General features: G+C 42.1%; 1 protein-coding gene across 10 annotated transcripts in view; it reads left to right on the top strand.

Moving 5' to 3' along the window:
- Window positions 1-3,753: 3,753 nt before the first annotated feature.
- ebf3b (EBF transcription factor 3b) overlaps window positions 3,754-19,329 on the top strand; it is a 69,069-nt gene continuing 53,493 nt past the window's right edge. For 2 of the 10 annotated variants that reach the window (XM_065959399.1, XM_065959400.1), the window contains exons 1-6: window positions 3,756-4,413; window positions 4,705-4,861; window positions 5,137-5,200; window positions 5,475-5,530; window positions 7,397-7,470; window positions 9,212-9,280. In XM_065959399.1, coding sequence (XP_065815471.1) covers window positions 4,283-4,413; window positions 4,705-4,861; window positions 5,137-5,200; window positions 5,475-5,530; window positions 7,397-7,470; window positions 9,212-9,280 — 551 coding nt within the window. In that variant the 5' untranslated portion in view covers window positions 3,756-4,282. Of the gene's footprint in view, window positions 4,414-4,704; window positions 4,862-5,136; window positions 5,201-5,474; window positions 5,531-7,396; window positions 7,471-9,211; window positions 9,281-19,329 lie in introns of all 10 variants that reach the window. The other 8 variants (XM_020655133.3, XM_065959401.1, XM_020655136.2 and 5 more) reach the window with 6 other exon arrangements.

Here is a 19,329-nt window from a genome sequence, read left to right as displayed (position 1 = left end):
GCGTGGCACACCATGTGAATGTGTTTATTTTACAAAATAAAAAAAAGACACTATCATGGACTGCAAATTTATTTTTTAAACAGTATTATTAATTTTGTTCTTTATTGACAATTTAATTTAACTTAAGAGCCCCCCCAAAAAAACAACGCTCTCTGCTCTCCTTGATATTGTAGCTCTTAAGGGGGAAAAAACATTAATTTTTATTTATAATTTTTATTTGAATCCTTTTTTTGTCACTTTTATGAGTATATTCTGAACAATTAGTCTACCTAAAACATTGTTTTAATTTCTGAGATAATTTATACCGAACATAAACAACCATTGTTCTTATGTCCGCTCGGGGGTCTTGGGAGGGGGGTGTTAAATAAACCTATGTTGAGATTTAGCTGTGTTGTCAGAGAAGAACACAGCTGCCTCATATCGACACAATGATCTCAAGTGTAACCAACGAGGGGCGCTGTCCGTCTATCAGCTCGAAATACTTGACACGGATAGCCTCCATGATTGATCTCATCACTTTGGGCCATTTGTGTTTTTTTCCCCTCTTTAATTAAAAATAACGTGTACTTTAATATTATTAATATTACATTTGAATATGTCATAACGAATTTCTGACGTCCATTTATCAGGCCTGAATACAGTTAGGCTAATAGATGCGCGAAACAAAGTTAAAAAGGAGGCTGTCATTGCAAAGAGAAAGCAGTTGTTTTGGTTCTATATCAAAGTAATAAATTAATTATAAAAGTAGCCTTTTTTTTTTTTTACCACTTATGATGAAAAAAAACAAAAACACAGTTAGAAGTGTATTCTAAAACACGTTTACAAGTGAAATAAAAAAAGAAAAAATGACTTTTAGAATGTGTGTTCATGCACATAAATAGTGAAAAATAAGTTCAAGTGCATGTTAAAAATATGTCCAAACAAAGGAATAAACAATCTTAGGTGTAAACAAGTGGGCTGACTGCCTATTTTGTTCCCATATGGAAATGTGAATGATGCGTATAACTGTAGGCGTATTAGATAAATATTTAATGGAAAAGGATCCGTTTAAAACAGCCTCTGTGATAAAGCCGTGAGCGAACTTGCTTGGTGGTTGCTAATAACATTTCTTTCTCTTTTTTTTTTCCACCCGTTTCTTTTTAATCGCCAATCAATTCATTAGGAAACAATGCAGGTGAGCAGAATGAAAGTGTTGTCCCAATAAAGTGCATCGATGGACAGCTGGGCAGCGGCCGGCTGATTGACTTTGCCTTGACATCTGGGAGGCCCGCTGGCCCCTGGCACGCGCGCAGGCTGATGTCGCCATTTACATGCAAATTTAAGGAGATCATGAGGGCCTCGCCCCGTAAATTCACACAAAAAAAGAAGACGTCACCCTCAATACGGAGGAGGCTCGTCCCGGCGAGACGGGAGGTCTTCGGAGTCATCTTGGACATTTTTATTGGGGAGCTACGCGCTCCGAGGAGTTTGCTTTTTTATATCAATGGTCCGGCCCGAATCTGTGGGGGTTCATTCATTGTGGCCATTGAATAGAAGAATGAGATAACAGTCAGCCATGTCATCAAGCGCTCATTTAAGTGATGCACAGATAGTTTGCACTTGTTTCCCATCGTTCCCCTCCATTACTTACCTCCAGCGTGCACTTTAAGAAAGGGGTTTTATTTAGCAAAGTGAGAAATGAGAAAATGTGATCCTCTTATTACAAGCCAAAGTTTTCATACATGCAGGATTTAAAAAACCAACGAGGATCAACATTTTTCCTTTATTTTGATGCTATAACATTTTCACCTAATGATGGAGAGCGCATTTTCCACGGTGTAAGCCCACCACGCAGATGATCCCACAGAATGAGCTGAGACGGATTCAGGCTCCGCGCCTCAGTGTGCGCAGCAGCTGACTCCCTCTCTCCACGTCCAGATGGCTCCTGCACACAGATTTGCATTCATTTTCCTCTAATATCTTCTGAAATAGCGGGGGCAGCTGCATTTGTTGTCAAATACGGTTTAAAAGTCCCTTTCAGGACAGCATCGTTACCTACGTGACGGGTGTGGAGATCCATTTTCCCTCTCCAGTCAACAGTATCAGATCTAAGAGGATTTGTCTCAAAGTCTCCTAATTTGATAATCAGATTTAAATCGCCTTGGTGCGTGTAATCAGGGGTTAAGTTCTAATAAGCGACTTGAAAATGTGAAAGAAAAAGAAGGCAGTTCTGTGCAAAAAAGATATTTGCAATCTCGGTTGAGCAGACAAAATATTTACAGCACGCGTCTCGCTTTGTTTCATCTAAAAGAAACAAGGTTTTTTTTTTCAAGGGCCCCTTTTAGCTTTTTTTCTGATTTTTTTTTCACAAATTAAAACTTTATTTTCTCTTAAATTATAATAAGTAAAATAAAATATACACCCTCATTTTGTGACTGGGCAATTTGGCAATAGATTGTGTGGAGGTGAAAGCAACAGCTTATAATTCACTTATCTTTGGCAGCAGCTATTAACCCTCAGCACCAGCTAGATAGATTGCTCAGGATACAGCACACATCTCTCTTCTTCCTCACTCCCTCCCTCCTCGCTCCCTCCATCCTCTCCTCCTTTTCACCACTAATGAACCGAATTGCCTGCTTGCCCCTCTCGGACAGAGTCGGACATGGAGGCAGTTAGGCTCTTTAAAAAAAAAAAAAAGATTAAGATGTGTCTGATTATCACTGGTTTTTACAGGACGTGCGTGAAATAAAGAAGACACAGAAGCGTGGATTTCCTCAAGTTTTGTTTAATGTCATGAGACTCTCTGATTATTTTAGACCCGTATGAAGAGGTCATAAGATTTGACATTATGTTCTGTAAATGGCACAGTGATGGGATTGATTTGTTTTCACATTGATATAGCCTCTGTGGTTGCTGAGAAACTGATTTCCAAACGCAACACACTCAAAAAAGAAAAAAAAGAAGAGAATCTCATGCTCTACGACACACAGGAAAACAACTGGAAGTCAATCATCTGTACTTAAAAATTCTCAATGAAAAATTAATGAAAATTAAAATGTATAAGGATATCTGATTCTCTGAAATGGGCTTAATATTAATTACATGTAACTTACATTAAAATAACCCACAGCATAGAGTTAAAAAAGCATAATACAAATACATAAAGACACATGATGTGCCATTATTGAAATATGATTTATGGCCTGTATCCACGCAGCTAGTCTGATGCTTTCGATACATTCTTCAACTAACTATCTCACCGAGTCACTTTGTAATAATAATAACACATTTAATCATATAAAAATGTCAATAACTATCCATTTAAATTCAGTTTCATAAAAGTAATCACAGAAATAGTTATTATTTCATCAGCGAAAAAATAAAAACACTGATTTCTGAATGCCGAGTACTTATGATATGTTATTATTTTATTTTTTCCTCGTTATGTGTGATGGTAACACCCGCTTGCATTTTCCATATGATGAAAAAAATCAAACTCACCACATATAGGGCCTAAGCAAGAGGAAAAGTGGAGCGAGTGAGTGTTTCTCAGGCTGCTGCACTACAGGGCTGAACCCGTATAGTTGGAGCGCCGCTGCCTGACAGGAACCGTCAGAGCTCCATATATGGTCAAAGCTCCGCCCCTTCAGCGTCATATTCTGACAGCGCCTCTCCCGTGGGTTTAGAGTTTTGGCTCCCGGGAAAGATTTCAGTCCTCGGGGAAAGAGGGCTTAGTTTTGCATGTTCCCATCCATCGTGCACGACGCGAAAGGGCCCCTTATCCACATCTCCTGTGTACAAGGAACACCTCCACTGGTGATCAGCCTTTGCCTGTGTTTGTCTTGTGGAGAAGCAGCAGCACCTTTTCAGGAGTGGGTTTTTTATTCAACAAGAAGTCCTGAAGGTTTTGGATGCGGTGCTTCAGGGATGTGGGCACTTTGAGAGCAGCATCACCCACAAACACAAACAACTGCCATCGATTTTTCTGTGAATAGCACAAAAAAAAAAGAGAAAAAAAACAAAGAGGAACAATAGCAACACAAAAAAATCTTGTCTATTGAACAATTCACTTTTCGAGTCTGTGGATACCGCTCTAACTAAGTACAGCACTTTGAGAATTGTTCACATCGGACGGACTGAAGAGGGAGGCAAGACCTGTGGACCGGGTTTTCCCTCGCAAGTCTGAATCGGCTCGCGCTACTTATCCAGAGAAAAAAAACCAACCCTGAAGGATAACACGCTTTGGACGTTTTATTTCCCTAATTTCGCAGGAGGCTCTTTTTTTCCACGCAAATTGTCCTAAATGTTTGGGATTCAGGAAACTATACCGCGGGGTGGGACGACGATGAAGGAGGAACCGCTGGGTGGACTGAACTCGGTCCGCTCCTGGATGCACACAGCTGGGGTGGTGGATGCAAACACAGCCGCCCAAAGGTACGCATGCCAAAAGCATCTGATTTTTCTCACGCATTCCCTCCTCATCATATCGACCCCTCAATCCCCTGAATACTCTGTATCAATTACGGTCTCCCAATAAATGCCCCCCCTTCGGCTTTCCCCTTCTTTCATTACATCAGATTAGCCATTATTGTGACAAATCAAGAAATCTCCCCCGTAGACTCAAGCGTGCGTCTGCATCTCCAATGTTTCCATCAGCTTCTCCATCATCTAGCATCCCCGGTGTCCGGTGCTTAACCGACATGGTCTCTTGTTTTCTCCCCGCAGCGGTGTCGGCTTGGCACGGGCACATTATGAAAAGCAGCCCCCTTCCAACCTCAGAAAATCCAATTTTTTCCATTTCGTCCTGGCGCTGTATGACAGACAGGGTCAGCCGGTGGAGATCGAAAGGACAGCTTTTGTGGACTTTGTGGAGAAAGAAAAAGTAAGCGGTGTATTTTCTCTAGAAACACACTCACTAGCTCCCCTGCACATAATCAGCACATATCGAAATTATGTTCTCTGAAATGGCAATGGGTTACTAAAGGTGGATGTCACGTGTAATATTGATTTTCTTAAAAACTCAATGGGTTGATGACAGAGAGTCGTTTTAGAGCTGTTTCTCTTCTTTTGCACAAATAATATATATTTTTTTACAACTCCCAGACATGATCTGCAGTTATTGTGTTGATGCTGATTTTCACAAACTGTTTTCTGCAGGAACCAACCAGTGAAAAAACTAACAATGGGATACATTACAAACTACAGTTATTGTACAGCAATGGTGAGTTCAAGTGTTACTAAAATATTGCAAACACGTGCAAATATACCAAGAGGTGGTTCATCTGTTTGCACAACACCACATGTCATAGTAATATTTATTGCAACCATAACAGAAGCAATCAAATCATTATATTAATTCAATCACTGTCTGCACACTCTGTAAAATTTATTGAGTGCGCAATTTCAGTTTGAAGGGCTTTCTTCTTTTTATTCAATGCCTAAAATTACTCAAACAATTACTACAACTGCTCTCCCTCTTCTTCTTGTCTCCCCAGGTGTCAGAACAGAACAGGATCTTTACATACGGTTAATCGATTCCATGACGAAGCAGGTAAGCTGCTGTTCTTCTTGTATTTACGCACAGTGCAGAATAAATGTGCTCACATCCATGATCCACCTGCGCAAAAAAAAAGAAGGAAAAAAAAAAATGAACACGCCGTGCAAATCGTCACACCAGAGATAAATATACAGCTCATGGTCTTCTAAAAAAAAAAAAAAAATTCTGCTTGCAAAATGCAGTTGTGGCACAAAATAAAATCAAATTACCGGTGTAACACGAACAGACAGCTTCCATTTTGGCTGTTTACGTTTGGTCATATCATATTGCAAGACTCTAAAGTCAATTTCACCGTGCCAGAGTTGGGCTTTCTTTGCAGGCTCAACATTAAAATTTAAACACGGCGTCTGCTCCACATGATCTGATTTGAATTTCCCTGCTAAGACTCAAAGGTGAAGCTCTAAATGTATTTAAAAATTTGCATTAGATAGCCTACCGTATTTATTTATACAAATATTGTTTTCCTGAGCTGCAATTCACTCTTGTTACCCAGAAATGTGTGTGACTTTTCACCAAACGCTCAGAATATGTTTAAATGAGCATCTAAAGCCAAAGCAAAGATTTGTAAGAGTATTTATAATTCCAGGAATAAAATCAGACGTCTTTATTTTAACTCTGCAGCTGCTTTTTTGTCATGAAATGTCGGGTTTTAGTCTGATCTTGTTGTGAATAGAGCCGTGAAGCCTGGGCCACTGGTCACAGACAACATTCCTGCGAATGATCCGAGTCAATGACGCAGAACAAGCAATTTATGGATTTCTGTTTCTACAGCAGCAAACAGCGACATAAATCAAACCAATAGAGATAATCGTCTGCATCCGAGAAATATAAGGAAACTGAAAACAGCAAAGGATATATCAGTTCAAGTAGGACAGATTTTTAAAAAAGGCAAGAGAGTGATGCGACCTGGTTCAGATATGTCACTTTTTCAAAGTCACATTTTTTTGTAGTGGCCTCAAACGCACCTGAAATAAAAATTCAAAATTATCTATATCGTAAAATAAAAATTGAGAAATAAAGCATTGTTTATTTATTAGTAGTTTTTTAAATATTTTTTATGAACATATATTAGAAAAATGTTGGTGTTTATTTTCCTGCGTGTACATTGATGCCGGTTAACTCTACGAGGGAGTGAAGTGTCTATCCTTAGAAGAAGGAAGGAGGGAGGGATTGAGGGATCGAGGGAGGGAGAGAAGAGCGGCAGAACTGATAGCTCCACGCCATCTGTTTCAGCCAATGCTCAAAAATTACTCAACCGTACCGCCAGACACCGCTTTTTATCCACAGAAAGATCATTGTTAGCGGCTCAAAATAAACAACAGATTGCCCATTAACACTTTCCCCCAAATATCCCCAGATTATAAGCATATTGATGACACTTCTATTGGATCTCTCCTTATGAAAACCTCTCTGTCTCTCTTCCCTTCTCTGTCTGTCTCTCTGAGCCACAGGATATTATCCAGATTAATAAAAAAAAATACAATTTGTAATTATTATCAGTGTATTCATACACTTTAATACTATATTTGCTCTCCTGGAATTACTGCCACTAGAAAAAAAAGTGTACTTTTATTATCACCTACATTTATGTCTTTTATTTTTCTATTTAGGTACATGTGACTGATGTTTTAATTAATTAATATAATTTAAACTAGCATGATTATCTTATCCATATTTATCACTGAGCCCTTAGACTTATGTCAAATATTCTCCTGTCCTGAAATCATGTGTATTCATGCCCTGCTTTATTTTATTAAGTGCAAACACAGCAGCTAATTATTTGTGAATTTATGTGAATTAATATGTGTTTATCAGTTTAACTGTGTTTTCACTCGCTCTCCCTCTCATTTCCTTTCAAAGGCCATCATTTATGAGGGCCAAGACAAGAATCCAGAAATGTGCAGAGTTCTTCTTACTCATGAAATTATGTGCAGGTAAGCAGATTTATTTTTTCTTTCTTTCTTTTTTTTTTTTTTTTTTTTACTTCGCCTCTGTCCATTTTGCAGATCCATGCAAAAAAAACAAAATCACCCCCCCCCTCCCCCCACCTCCTCTTGGATAAGTTTTGACACTCATGATGTGATGCAGACTGTCCTGTGGTCCTTCAATAACCACAGAGGGAGAGAGAGTTGCTGTCATTTCTAACTTTGATATGATGTGATTCAACTTTGATAGGAATATGAATATGACAGAGAAAATCAACTGACTGTCTTTTCCAGTGAAGGGAAATGGAATGTATAATAAACAGCCAGTGACACAGAGAACAAGTTATGTTTTTTAATATGTAGTTTATTTATTCTTCACATTTTCAGAATTGTATGTAAGCCTGCCAGAGACAATGTGCCTCTCTTTTAGTTATGCACAGACGTCGCCTGCTATATATATATATATTTTTTTCTTTTCCCTCGCACACAGTCAGTTCTCGGTTGATCCCACCTGTCAACAATGATCAGCGAGCCTTTTAGCGTCATTTAACCACATAAATCTCAAGCTCTCATATTGCGCTGCTATTCAGCGGTGTCATTGATACTAAAAGGAAAAAACGCCTTTTGTTGTTATTGTCGAGCTCAGCATGAGCTTTGTGAACATTGAATTCGGATACTGTCGGTTAACCTCTCCTTTGTTGCACCGCTGCATTGTTCAAGTTACTGCTGGAGAGCAAGTGCAGCATGAGAGCTGAGAATGATTTGTCTTTTTCCATGCATAAACTCATCACTCACGCTCAATTTATACAAGCATCCATCACTTATTTGTGACACGTTGAATATGCTCGTGCTCTGGAGGTAATATTTTTTTTTTAGTCAGGGAGGAGTGCTGCAGAATAAAGGACTACTTTAACTGCTGCCTATTATCAGATAAGAAGATATGCATAATAAGATCAGTCATGATAAGAATTATCTCTTGATATCTTATTTTTTCTGATACACCAGATTTTGAATTATGCTTTCCCCTCGATACTAAGCAGCACCTTAGCCATAAAACACATCCTTATTATTGCAACTCAAAGTCATGTAAATCACACAGATATTTGAATAACGTGTGTTTGACTGACAGTTGCTTCAAAATCTTTGTTTTTCCCGCAGCACCATATGGCATAAATCAATCCCATTCACATATGTTTATATGTTTTCATTTCGAATCAAGTCCGGGATGATGTATTTGTTTATTTTTGCACTTTTGATTCAAGTCCCAATCAAAAGAAGTGCGAAGCAGCAACTATAGGCTCAGGGAGGAGATGGCTGAAACATGTGCTGGAAGATAGATTAGTGCTTTTGAGGCCATAATTGATAAATGCCCCGCAGAAATATTGGTTGAGGGTGGCACCTTGCATCTCCCTCAGAAATAGCAGCTTGGCAATTAGAGGTAAACAAAAGCTGAAGCTGTGAAAAGTGACTCCCCTGCCTCCTGGCCCAATCCCCACTCCCCTCCCCTCCAACACTAAGCCAAACAACACAACATGTTGTTTTCACCAGTTTTATCAGCCATCAGCATCAATGCAACGGATGGATTGAGTGGAGGAAATCTCATGGCTATTTTTTTTTTTCCTCCCTCATATCAAACGTCACTCCAAGGCACTTAATAAATGTATGTTGTTTTTTGTGCATTATTTATTTATTTTTATTTATTTAGAAAAGTGTTGTCTGCTCTGACACATACTGTCTCGTGTCCCCGTAGCCGATGCTGTGACAAGAAAAGCTGTGGAAACAGGAACGAGACTCCATCAGACCCTGTGATCATTGACAGGTAAGGCCGTGTGCAGCTTCCTCTCTGTTTGTGAGTGAGTGAGAGTGTGAGTGTGCACATGGACGATCTAGTGAACAAATGAGTCCCCTCCTGGCGTGCCAGACGGCCTGGTCGCTCTGACTCGTGTGCTCTCAGTGTGGGAACCGTGGGTGACTCCTGTGTGAGTGGCTGAGGGGCGTCTTTCCCAGGTACCTGTGCACCGAGGGGCGGTCACCACCTGGATAGGGTTTGTTCAATCACAGGTGGTTCAATCACTAGAGGATCATGCTGGGAATACACCTCATTAGCTTAGGCAACTTCACATTTATTTGGCTGGCTTCCCCTCTTTGTTTACGACAGTGACGCTTACATTGTCAATAGTTGTTTTTCATTGACTGTTTCCTTCTTAGCTGAGAGCTAGATGCCGTTAAAGTTTAGAAGGGATAAACATTTTATGTGTGCTGTTTTGTTCTGCACCTTCAGGGAAGTTACATCTGCCACGTTTATATTCCCTTCATCACTTTCTAAAGAGGCAGAATAAATGGCCTGCTCTTTCCAGCGTTGGCATTTTTTTCTCACCCTGTGAAGCTATACGTCCCCCGTTCAGCCTGAATGTGTTTATGTAGTTGTGTGTTTAAGTGTGTGTATGTGTGTAAGGTGGATATAGGGGTGAGGCAGGGGGTGTAGTCTGAGCGTCGATCTCAATGTAACTCTCACCACGTAGTAGGGAGAGACAGCAATGCTAATGTTTGACTAGCCGGAATCACTGTTTGCTTAGCGGAGAATGCCTGGTATCTGACAGAGGGGACAACTCTCTTATTAGTAATCAAATAGGGCTGAGCAGTTGTTGCTGCCACTCCACTCCAGCGGCTTCTCATGCATCAGGAAGTAGGAGCTGGCTGCCCTGGGAGCCTGGATGGATTACCAGAGCTACTGCTGTCTGAACCCAAACTCACGCAGACACGCACGGAGAGACACACACACACACAGACAAGGGCACAAAAAACACGCAGACAGAAAGACACCCACCCACACACACACACACACACACACACACACACATGCATGCTGCTTGTATGTTTATGCCTTTATGCTTCACTGTCATTGCATCACCTTTGAGGAAAGTTCTAAGTGGTTTTTCTTTTGGGTTTTTTTTGCTTAATGTATAAGTCAAGTTGCATTTGTTAGTAAAAAGAACTGTAGTGTGAACATTTACATATAACTTGAGACGTCTACTTTGCCTAATTTCCGCTGCTTTTATGTCTGCTTTGTGTCGCTCTGCTGCCCTTTTACTGCTTAGAGTTTCGCACACCATTGTTCTTCAATCTGCGGGACAAAACATGTAACATAAGTACAATAAGCAAAATGAATGCATGGAGAATTAAAGTCAAGAAGAGGGGTGGGAAAAAAAAAGAAACAGGGTAAAAAGAAGCGGATGGATATTGTAAGCTCAACTGGCTCAGGGAGGGCTCGGATTTTCATTGTGACGAGTCTGAATAGGAGTAGAGTATCCCTTTCCTTGCACAATGAGCGGCTCTGTTGAAACACAAAAGCATATGTTCCTCATTAGACCCTCCCATTGTCTCCATGTCGTAACTATGAGCCCGTCAGCTCACCCTAACAGACCCACACAGGTTCCCAGTGACTGAGGGAGGCTCGCAGAGAGGGGTGCTTGTGAAAGGTTGCAGGGTTTGAGAAAGAGTTACGGACATGACCAGAGCGCACACTTGACTGTAAGCGCATACGTAAGATTATTTACAGCAATTACTCGACCATTCCCGCTGTGCATATGGGCAAGCTTTTAGCTAAAGCTTCCATGTTTTACAGCCATTCCTGTTACATCTGTCATTTTCTCATGCACATCATTACAGGCACCTGTGCTGCGGTCGCTCCTGGCAGAAACTGATTATTTCCAATTGAGTAGAACATAGTTGAGTGACATAAACCTAGAGGAGAGGTTTGATTGTTGAATCAGGCATGTCTCATCTGTCTACAATTACAGTATGTAAAAAAACCGGCTAGCACTGCCACATTTCCTCGAGAAACAGTAGCATGGTCGAAACCTTAAGAAACAGATTTGGAGTGAATCATTGATGGCGTTCAGTCGCTGTAACATTTTCCCAGATGGTAAGAGGGGAAAGCGCACACAGCTAGCTGGCATCTAGCAAGACATTAACTGGCGTTCCCATGGATCTGGCATATCCAACGGAGTTTGGGAAACTTATCATTCCAAATGTGTCCTATTTTCCTGCGGTCAAGCCAGACATCTGTTTACCCTATTTTCTCGCTGCGTTTTGATACAGATTTTCACTCAGATTTTCTGAAGAGGAAGGATTCTCTTTAAAAAAAAAAAAAAAGAAAAGTTGGTTAGATATAGGCCCAACAGCTGTCACAAAGTTTCAGCACTGCTTGGTCTTTTAAATATTTCAGCGCTTACATTTGATGCCCTTGCATTATTCATGCTCCTTTTTTGGATGATAAAAAGGGCCTATTTTTGTTGAATTTGGGTGACTTTATGTGTGTTATGACTGGAAATTTCAATATCTTTGGGGAAAATCACTACATAGTTGCTCTAGTCAAAAAAAAAGAAAAAAAAAAAGCCCATTGTCTTTCAATAGAATGAGCGCACTTTTTTTTTCTTTCTTCCAACATCAACTGAGAAAATGAAAAAGACTTTTCGGTGCTTACATGAAATAAAAGAAACGGTACATTTATCTAGGCACTAATTGTAGCGCTGCTGCTGATATGACCGCATCACTTTGCAGTTGGGTGTAATCATCTCTCCCCTTTATAAATCCAGCAGTGCTACAGATGTCACATTTATAAGTTAATGGTGCCTTAAAGTAAGTGGGGGTGTAGGTTTATTCACTCGGTAATTTGAGTCTTTAGAATTATAGTGATGAGGTACCCAATATCTGATTAGATGGTTTTCCCATTTACAGTGCATGTAGCCAAACATAACTCAATTTGCGATGACTCTCCTGCTATGGTATCTGTCTTCACTCTCTTGCATATTGACTTTGTCTTCTCTTGTGTGAAAGATTAGATACATTGTTCGGGCTTACACATGGATTTTGTAATAAGACATTGCATGTTGTTGAAAGAGAAGAGAAAATGACTCATTCTGCGTGTCAGGGTTCAAAGGTCTGAGGAAAGCTGCAGCAATGTATGCAACAAGAACTGAGACGGACACACAGAGAGAGAGAGAGAGAGAGAGAGAGAGAGAGAAAGTGTTATCAATGTGTATTCTGCCCATATATGAATTTTGAATTTAATACATGTTCATACAGTTTAACATCCTGTGTCAATTTAGGCTGCCATTCACAAACGGATTCTGGAGCAGACCTAAACGTGTCAGCTCTGTTTATTCCAGCGGCCGCGGCGCTCCCTTTCACTTCCTGTCACAAAGGTCAAAGAGCGGCGACCTTTGGAGTGCAGCCCAGCCACTGAATAATTCATGACATTGACTTGTTTTTTTCTCTTATTTTTTTCCCCTTGTCTCTCTCTTTTTTTTTTTTTGGTCAGCACACATGGTTGTGCTGTGGGAGGCTTTTATTCATTTAGCTCATTTATAAAGGCCTCAGCGCACCTGTTCGTGTGTTAATGCAATTAAATTTTGGCCTAATGTAAATTTTGCTTAGCTTTCTGTTATGTCCCTCATTAGTGCGCCTGTATTTTCTAAATGACTTTGCGTTATCGTTCATTTGTGGAACACCTACGAGGTCATTTCCCAGAGTGCACTTGACTTGTTGTCAAGTTGTTTACCAGGAACAAAAGAGCGCGGTCTTAAAGCGCCTCACATGTGGTTCCCTCGGCCTGCTAAGAAACAAATCGGAAAATTTGTGTGCTCCCATCTGGTTTTTGCAAAACCGTGATTACCTCCAAAAGCTGAACAAATGCCAGTATTTATAAGGTCAGCCCTTTATGTGGAAATGTGATGTAAATGAGAATCAGCGAAAGGGGACATTAAACAAAATTAAATTCATTGTCTCCTTTAATGTCATTTACATTTTTGGCTAAGCCCCGGACTGTCAAAGAGGATTTCTAAAACCATTTTAATTGCACATCAGCATTGGTAAAGAGGGGTGTGTTTTCACTGAGCGGCTGTTGTGATAACTTGCAAAAGAGAAGCCTGTTTATGAAGCACCTAAATGACATGTTTTCACTGCATCTGCAGAGGTGCAATTAAGATGGCACTCGGTAGGTAGTGTTAATCTAGCACTGAGCTCCCACCATCCATAATGAAAATGATGCAGGGGATTGGGTCACTGTTGTTGTGATTGAGAGTTGATTGCTGCAGGTGTTCCTTCTGGATTTTTTACATTAAAGTGCTGAGCTGTGGGACCTGTTTTTTTTAAAGCTCAACAGTGAGTCATTTAAAGCTGTTAATTTGTATAGGAAACACTCACTTTCTATATTTACACACACGAGCAGACACCTGCTCGCACCTTTTTTTTATTTGTGGCTTAACAACACGTCCATCTCCGCGTTTAATTATATAAGGCTGCGGTCGCTGTAATTCCTGTGACAGATGTGAGTTTTTGACGCCCATTGAGAAATGGGAGAATAATCTGGCAACCGCTGCCTGAGTCGACGTGATGTTTGAGTGAAGCCTGTCTCCTCCCGAGCCAGGGTAGGAAGAGCAGGAAGTGTTGAGAGCGAAAGCTGTACTTGGCAGCACTCCTTTGGCTTGCACTTGCCGAAAAATGAAACCCAGACCCTCTCTCTGCGGCACTCAGAGCCAGAACCTCCTTCCCAAGCGCTCCAACATCCAGGATTGGGTAATACTGTTCACTAAGCAAAACATTACCTCAAATTATTCTCGCCCTGTATTCTATTCCCTCCTCCCTCATGTCGGTTTTTATCGCAGTTTGTAAATGTCAAGGCACGTACAAAGACGCACAGTATAAATGATATTTTCCAAATTATGCTCACATGTTTGGGTTCACATGAGTGGCGGCTGAACGTAACGTGGTGCCTGACGTTCCCGAGGGAGACCCACCTCACTAGGGTAGGATTCCCCAGTGGCATCAGCTAATGGCAAGACTTGACAACAGCAGAGAAGCCGGGGGTGTTGTGTTTTACTAGCGCTGAGCAGGGGTGATGACTTTAACATGTGTGCAGAGAGAGACGGAGATGTTTGTGTGTGTGTGTGTGTGTGTGTGTGTGTGTGTGTGCACGTGTGTGTGTGTTTGCTGTGCTAAAGAGAGAGGTGTGCAGTACGAAAAAGAGTGGCGCGGGCCAACAGAGCGACGGATTCGGCTCCAGCTTGACGGCAGTGAAAGACGAAACATGGTTCCACATGTGTTGAGAAAGAGCAGTCCATCTGTCCATGGAGACAACCCCTCCCCCCTTCACAACCCCCGTCTCTCTCTCTCTCTCTCTCTCTCTCTCTCTCTTTCCTTCTCTTCCTCCTCTCCTTCCCCCCCCCCCCTTTACTCTTTTAACTCCCCTGGTTCAGTGCTGACAGAAACAAGGCCAGAGCTGGGGTGATGGGATGAATGCCGGGCCAAGAGCAACACTGGACCTTTTATACACACACAGTCACACACACACACACACTCACACAGAAATAAGAAAAGGTTATCAAATGTTTATTTAGTGAATATGTTGTTAAACTTTACTGTCTTCAGCTGCATTTACTGGCTTGGTTAAGTGCTGTGTTAATGTGATTTAAATCCGGCTGTGGAGCAACGTAAGAGATTTATTTTGATATTATGAAAGAAAACAATCTATTAAGATTTATTCCCCTTTTCCCCGACACACGGCTGCACCGAGCCACCTCGGTGAAATTCGTACATTATTGAAATTAAAACCGGAGTGAATAAAACATGGCACTCTTTCTCAAATATTTAACAGCGCTCCTTTATAATTCAACTTTGTAGCTGTTTTGAAGACGTTGTTTGGTTTCTTAAAGCATTAATGACACAAGAGCTTTGTCGAACAGCTCCCGATTCTGTGAATCACATTTAGGTCACTCAGACCTGTGTTGTTTTTTTGTGTGCCTTTTTTTTTTTTTTTTTTTCCATTTGAAAAAGGGTCTCCTTTCTTTCTCTTGGCATGTTCTTGCTCCCATTCAATCCTTATTAGGTTTCCCCTAATTGTCAAACAAACTGTTGGGTCAACCTCAGTCGTATCTGGCCGTAAAACAGCACATTAGGCCCCGGTGAGGGATATATGTGGTATTTCATCGGAGACGGAGTAATGCTGGGGTTTTATGGTTAAGTACCAGTTCACGCCCACGCCATTTGTTTCGCATTAGAGTGGAGGTTTTGTAAATCAGATCAATATGTTCGCTGAGATGTGATTCCTTGTCGGGATCTCCCGAGTCGTTCTTTTCTCGAGTATTTTTCTTAGGGGACTGGTTGTCGATGCACACTCCTCCTCCGCTTCCCCCCGCCCCTCCTTCCCCTTATTTCCCCTTCCTCTGCCAGTCCCTCCCTCCATCCTACACCTCAATCCATTTCCATTTTCTGAATGTAGCAATTTGTAGTGTGACACCAGCTAGATTAGGATGGGAAGCAGTCTGAAGATTTCATCGGACATGGTCCTGCTCCCGCTGGTGTGAGGTCACAGGACAAAGATGGGGGGGAACTTCGGGGAGAGGGTCATCAGTTACCTCGGGGAAACGAGCTGGTCCGCTGGCTGCTCTGTTGGCCCCAGGGGTGCCTGGGATGTATCGGAGGAGAAGCCCCTGAGAAAGAGCCCTGAACCAGTGTCATTTATTAAAAGTGACAAGTTATTTCTAACTATAGCTCTGTTTTTATTGTTTTACAATGCTGTCATTTGGAACAGTGCCCCTCTCTCTTCAGGAATCACAAACAAGTGATGAATGAGCGATGCCACATGCTTCTTTTAACATAAACACATGCAATGCTGTTAAATTGCATCATCATGTGTTTAGCTGCCTGCATTTAAATACAGCAAATGTGCAGCTTTAATAAAGATTGACCGTGTGATAAGGATAATGAAAATATTTCACCATTCACCCATTTTTCTCCAGGACATTTGTTCAGTAAATTAATAACAGCTTACAGTATGAATCTCGGGCTGACCTCAGCATAATCAGAACCAGAAGTTCCCCAGAACATGACCGCACTGAGCTGTGGTGTGTTTGTGTGTCTGTGTGTGTGTGTGTGTGTGTGTGTGTGTGTGAGAGAGAGAGAGAGAGAGAGAGTGTGTGTGTCTTTACAGAGTGCAGCTTCAGTTTCTATTTTTGTGTGTGTGAGTGTCTCAGACTCTGGAGTTTCTTTATTAAAAAACACAATATTCATGCTAATAATGGCTTGTTTATTCAATGTTTGACCACTGCTCTACATGGAGGGTCACTAAGGCACTCTGCTCCCCCTCTCTTTTTCTTACCGCCTGCCCCTACTGCGTTAATGATATATGACAGAAATTTCCTTGAGCTGGTTCAGTGGCAAGAAAGGTCCTGGCTAGTCTATATCAATCCATCTGACTTATGTTCCCATGTCTTGAATTACCGCTTGATGGAAACCTGCTGTGGGCTTCTCTTGCCAATTGAAATCAGATCTCCTCCACAGCCTGGTGTGATATTGATCCATATTCAACACCCAGGCAGCCAGATCGATCAGTATTGATTTACAATAAAAAACACTCCTCTGCTTGTTCAGCACCGCGATCGATAACTTTAAAGCAAAAGGGGGAAAAATATTTAAAAAGAAGAAAAATGGGATTGTGCTTTTCGCCGTGCAGTGACCAGCTGGAATACATAAAAATGTGAGGAGATGTTTCTTTTCATTACAGCAGTCTGAGTTAAAGTGACCAAACCTTGACCACGGCGGCAAGCGGCAACCACGTCCGCATTGAACAATGATCCTCTGCCGCCATGTGAGACAAACCAATAAAAAATGGTTTAATGGGACGACACTTCTATAAGGACTCATTTATTGAAGGAGGTGTGTCTGTTTCTGAATTAGTGGCACATCTGCACTGCAATGGGGAGTGCTAAACCTGTCATAGCAAATGTGTCTGGAAATTGAAATGGAATGCTAAAAGTGGTGGATCAAGCCCGAGCACTTTAGCTTGATTTCAGCGTGTTAACACGATGACATGATTTCCTGTGGTTTTTATATTAATTTGTGTCTCACCCACCCACATGACGGGTCTCTGCCTCCCACATGGCAGCACATCATCAGAGCCCAGTTCAACGTCAAACACACCCCTAACAGACTAAGGCGACCCATTCAGCTCCGGTCCAGATCCCCTTTTCCCTCCTGTCACATCTTAGTCCTAATCTCTCGGACTTCCTCCTCTCTGCCGAATAAGCGTTCCCATCCAGCAGGTCCTAGCATCGGTCCGGGCTGCCAACATCTGAAAGTTATTATCCCCAATCTCTGACATCCAGGAGTTTACAGTTATATAATGATGGGGAAAACCACATGTCCCCAGAGGCAGAGAACATTTTTGAGATGCCTCCCCATCTGGTTTTGGGGGAGCTGCCCATTTTGGGCCAAACTCAGAATGGCAGGCAGGCTGATTTCTTTTTTTTCCCTTTTTTTTTCTCCGTAATTTTTATTTTCTACCACTGGAACAGGCCAGTCTGGGAGTCATTATAGGGGGTGATAAAGCAAATCCAATTGGGTCAGGTTCCCCTCTGCACAGCGCTGGTGGCACCGGCTCTCCCTGCCTCACTGCTCGTCCCTGACTGTGTAAGTGCTGGTTGTTTGTTTGTCCTAGAGAGGCTGGGCTGGGGGACTAATGCAAGCCCGGGGGCCAGCCAGGTCGGAGGCGACGGTAAACCTGAGCCGCCTGGTGTAGCAAGGCTCCCTCGCTGCTGGCTCGGCCTTGTTTGGACTGCAGCTCCGGTTTGCTTTCTTAGAGGGAAGCTGAGCCTCCGTAATCATCGAGCCTTTTGCTCGGGTGGGGAGCGCAGCCGGGACCAGAGGGAGTGATGACATAGGTCCGCAGAGGCCTGGCCCGGTCCACCCCTGCTGCTCTTAGGATATTTATTTTCTCTTCTCATTGTATGGTTTAAGTCACACCGTATTATGTTCGGACCTTATGCACGTGCATAGGCACTCAGATGTGCTGAGGTGCATGGCGCAAAGCTGTAGGCTTTGTTTTTACTAATAATGTTGGGGATTAGTGACTTGCTGACCTCAGTGTAATCTTTATTAGTCTGTTAACCATATAGTCTAGTTATGGAGCAGCTCTAACTGATATGAGAGCAGTGACACAGGCATGCATTTCAGGACAGTACAAATGGGGAAACTAACTGAATTACATGCTATTATTAAATCACTATGTTATGTTATATGTAGATAAATGTGTTTCTGCTTAAGCGTTCCAAAATTTTACAGATTTAGATGATTTAAGACCCCCATCGTGGCCCCCGGGCACTCCTCACAAATGTTTTATTCAACATCAGCACTCTGTTCTGTTTTGTTACGTTATTGAAATGGGTTGTCGATTCGAATAGAGTCAACCTGGTGGGCCAATCTCATTGTAGCCAGTGGAGAGTGAAAGCCATCTCTGCAGTGTAGGCTCACCAGAACACACACAGAGATTGGATGAGGGGGGCAGTGAGAGCGAGAGTGCCTTCTCCAGATGGAGATCCCAGATATGGGGGGGGGAAATGTCCGGGCCATTTTCCAGGGTTTCCATAATGGGAATCAACCCCTTGCTTGCTTATTAAGTTGTGCACACAAGGAGGAGTGAGGGGAGAGATGGAGAGGAGAGGAGATAAGGGCAGGCGAGGCGAGAGATGGACAACCTGCGCGCCGTCACCTCTCCGTTGTAAGTGTCAAGCCGGCCCTGTCGGAGAAATCACAGGTCATGTGGATAGATGATTGTCAAAGCACCACATTGATATAAGGACTCTCCCTTTTCTTTCTTTCTTTGAGCCGCAGAGGCGCATGATAAGATTTGTTTTTGTTTTCTGATGGAGAGGGAGAAAGTATGACGTTCAGGTCAGGGGGGTCAGGTCAGGGGGTCAGCAGGTTGCAGCCTTTTTTGGTACCTGAGTAACCTCACATTGCTAAGCCATTTCTCAGGCTCCCTGAAATGATGGTGGGGGGGTGATGGGTGGTTGGGGGTGGGCAGGAGAG

This window comes from Labrus bergylta, chromosome 10 (assembly GCF_963930695.1).
Source record: "Labrus bergylta chromosome 10, fLabBer1.1, whole genome shotgun sequence".
Lineage (NCBI taxonomy): Eukaryota > Metazoa > Chordata > Actinopteri > Labriformes > Labridae > Labrus > Labrus bergylta.
Note: the sequence above shows the minus strand (reverse complement) of the source record. Positions and strands in the feature narration are given on the sequence as shown.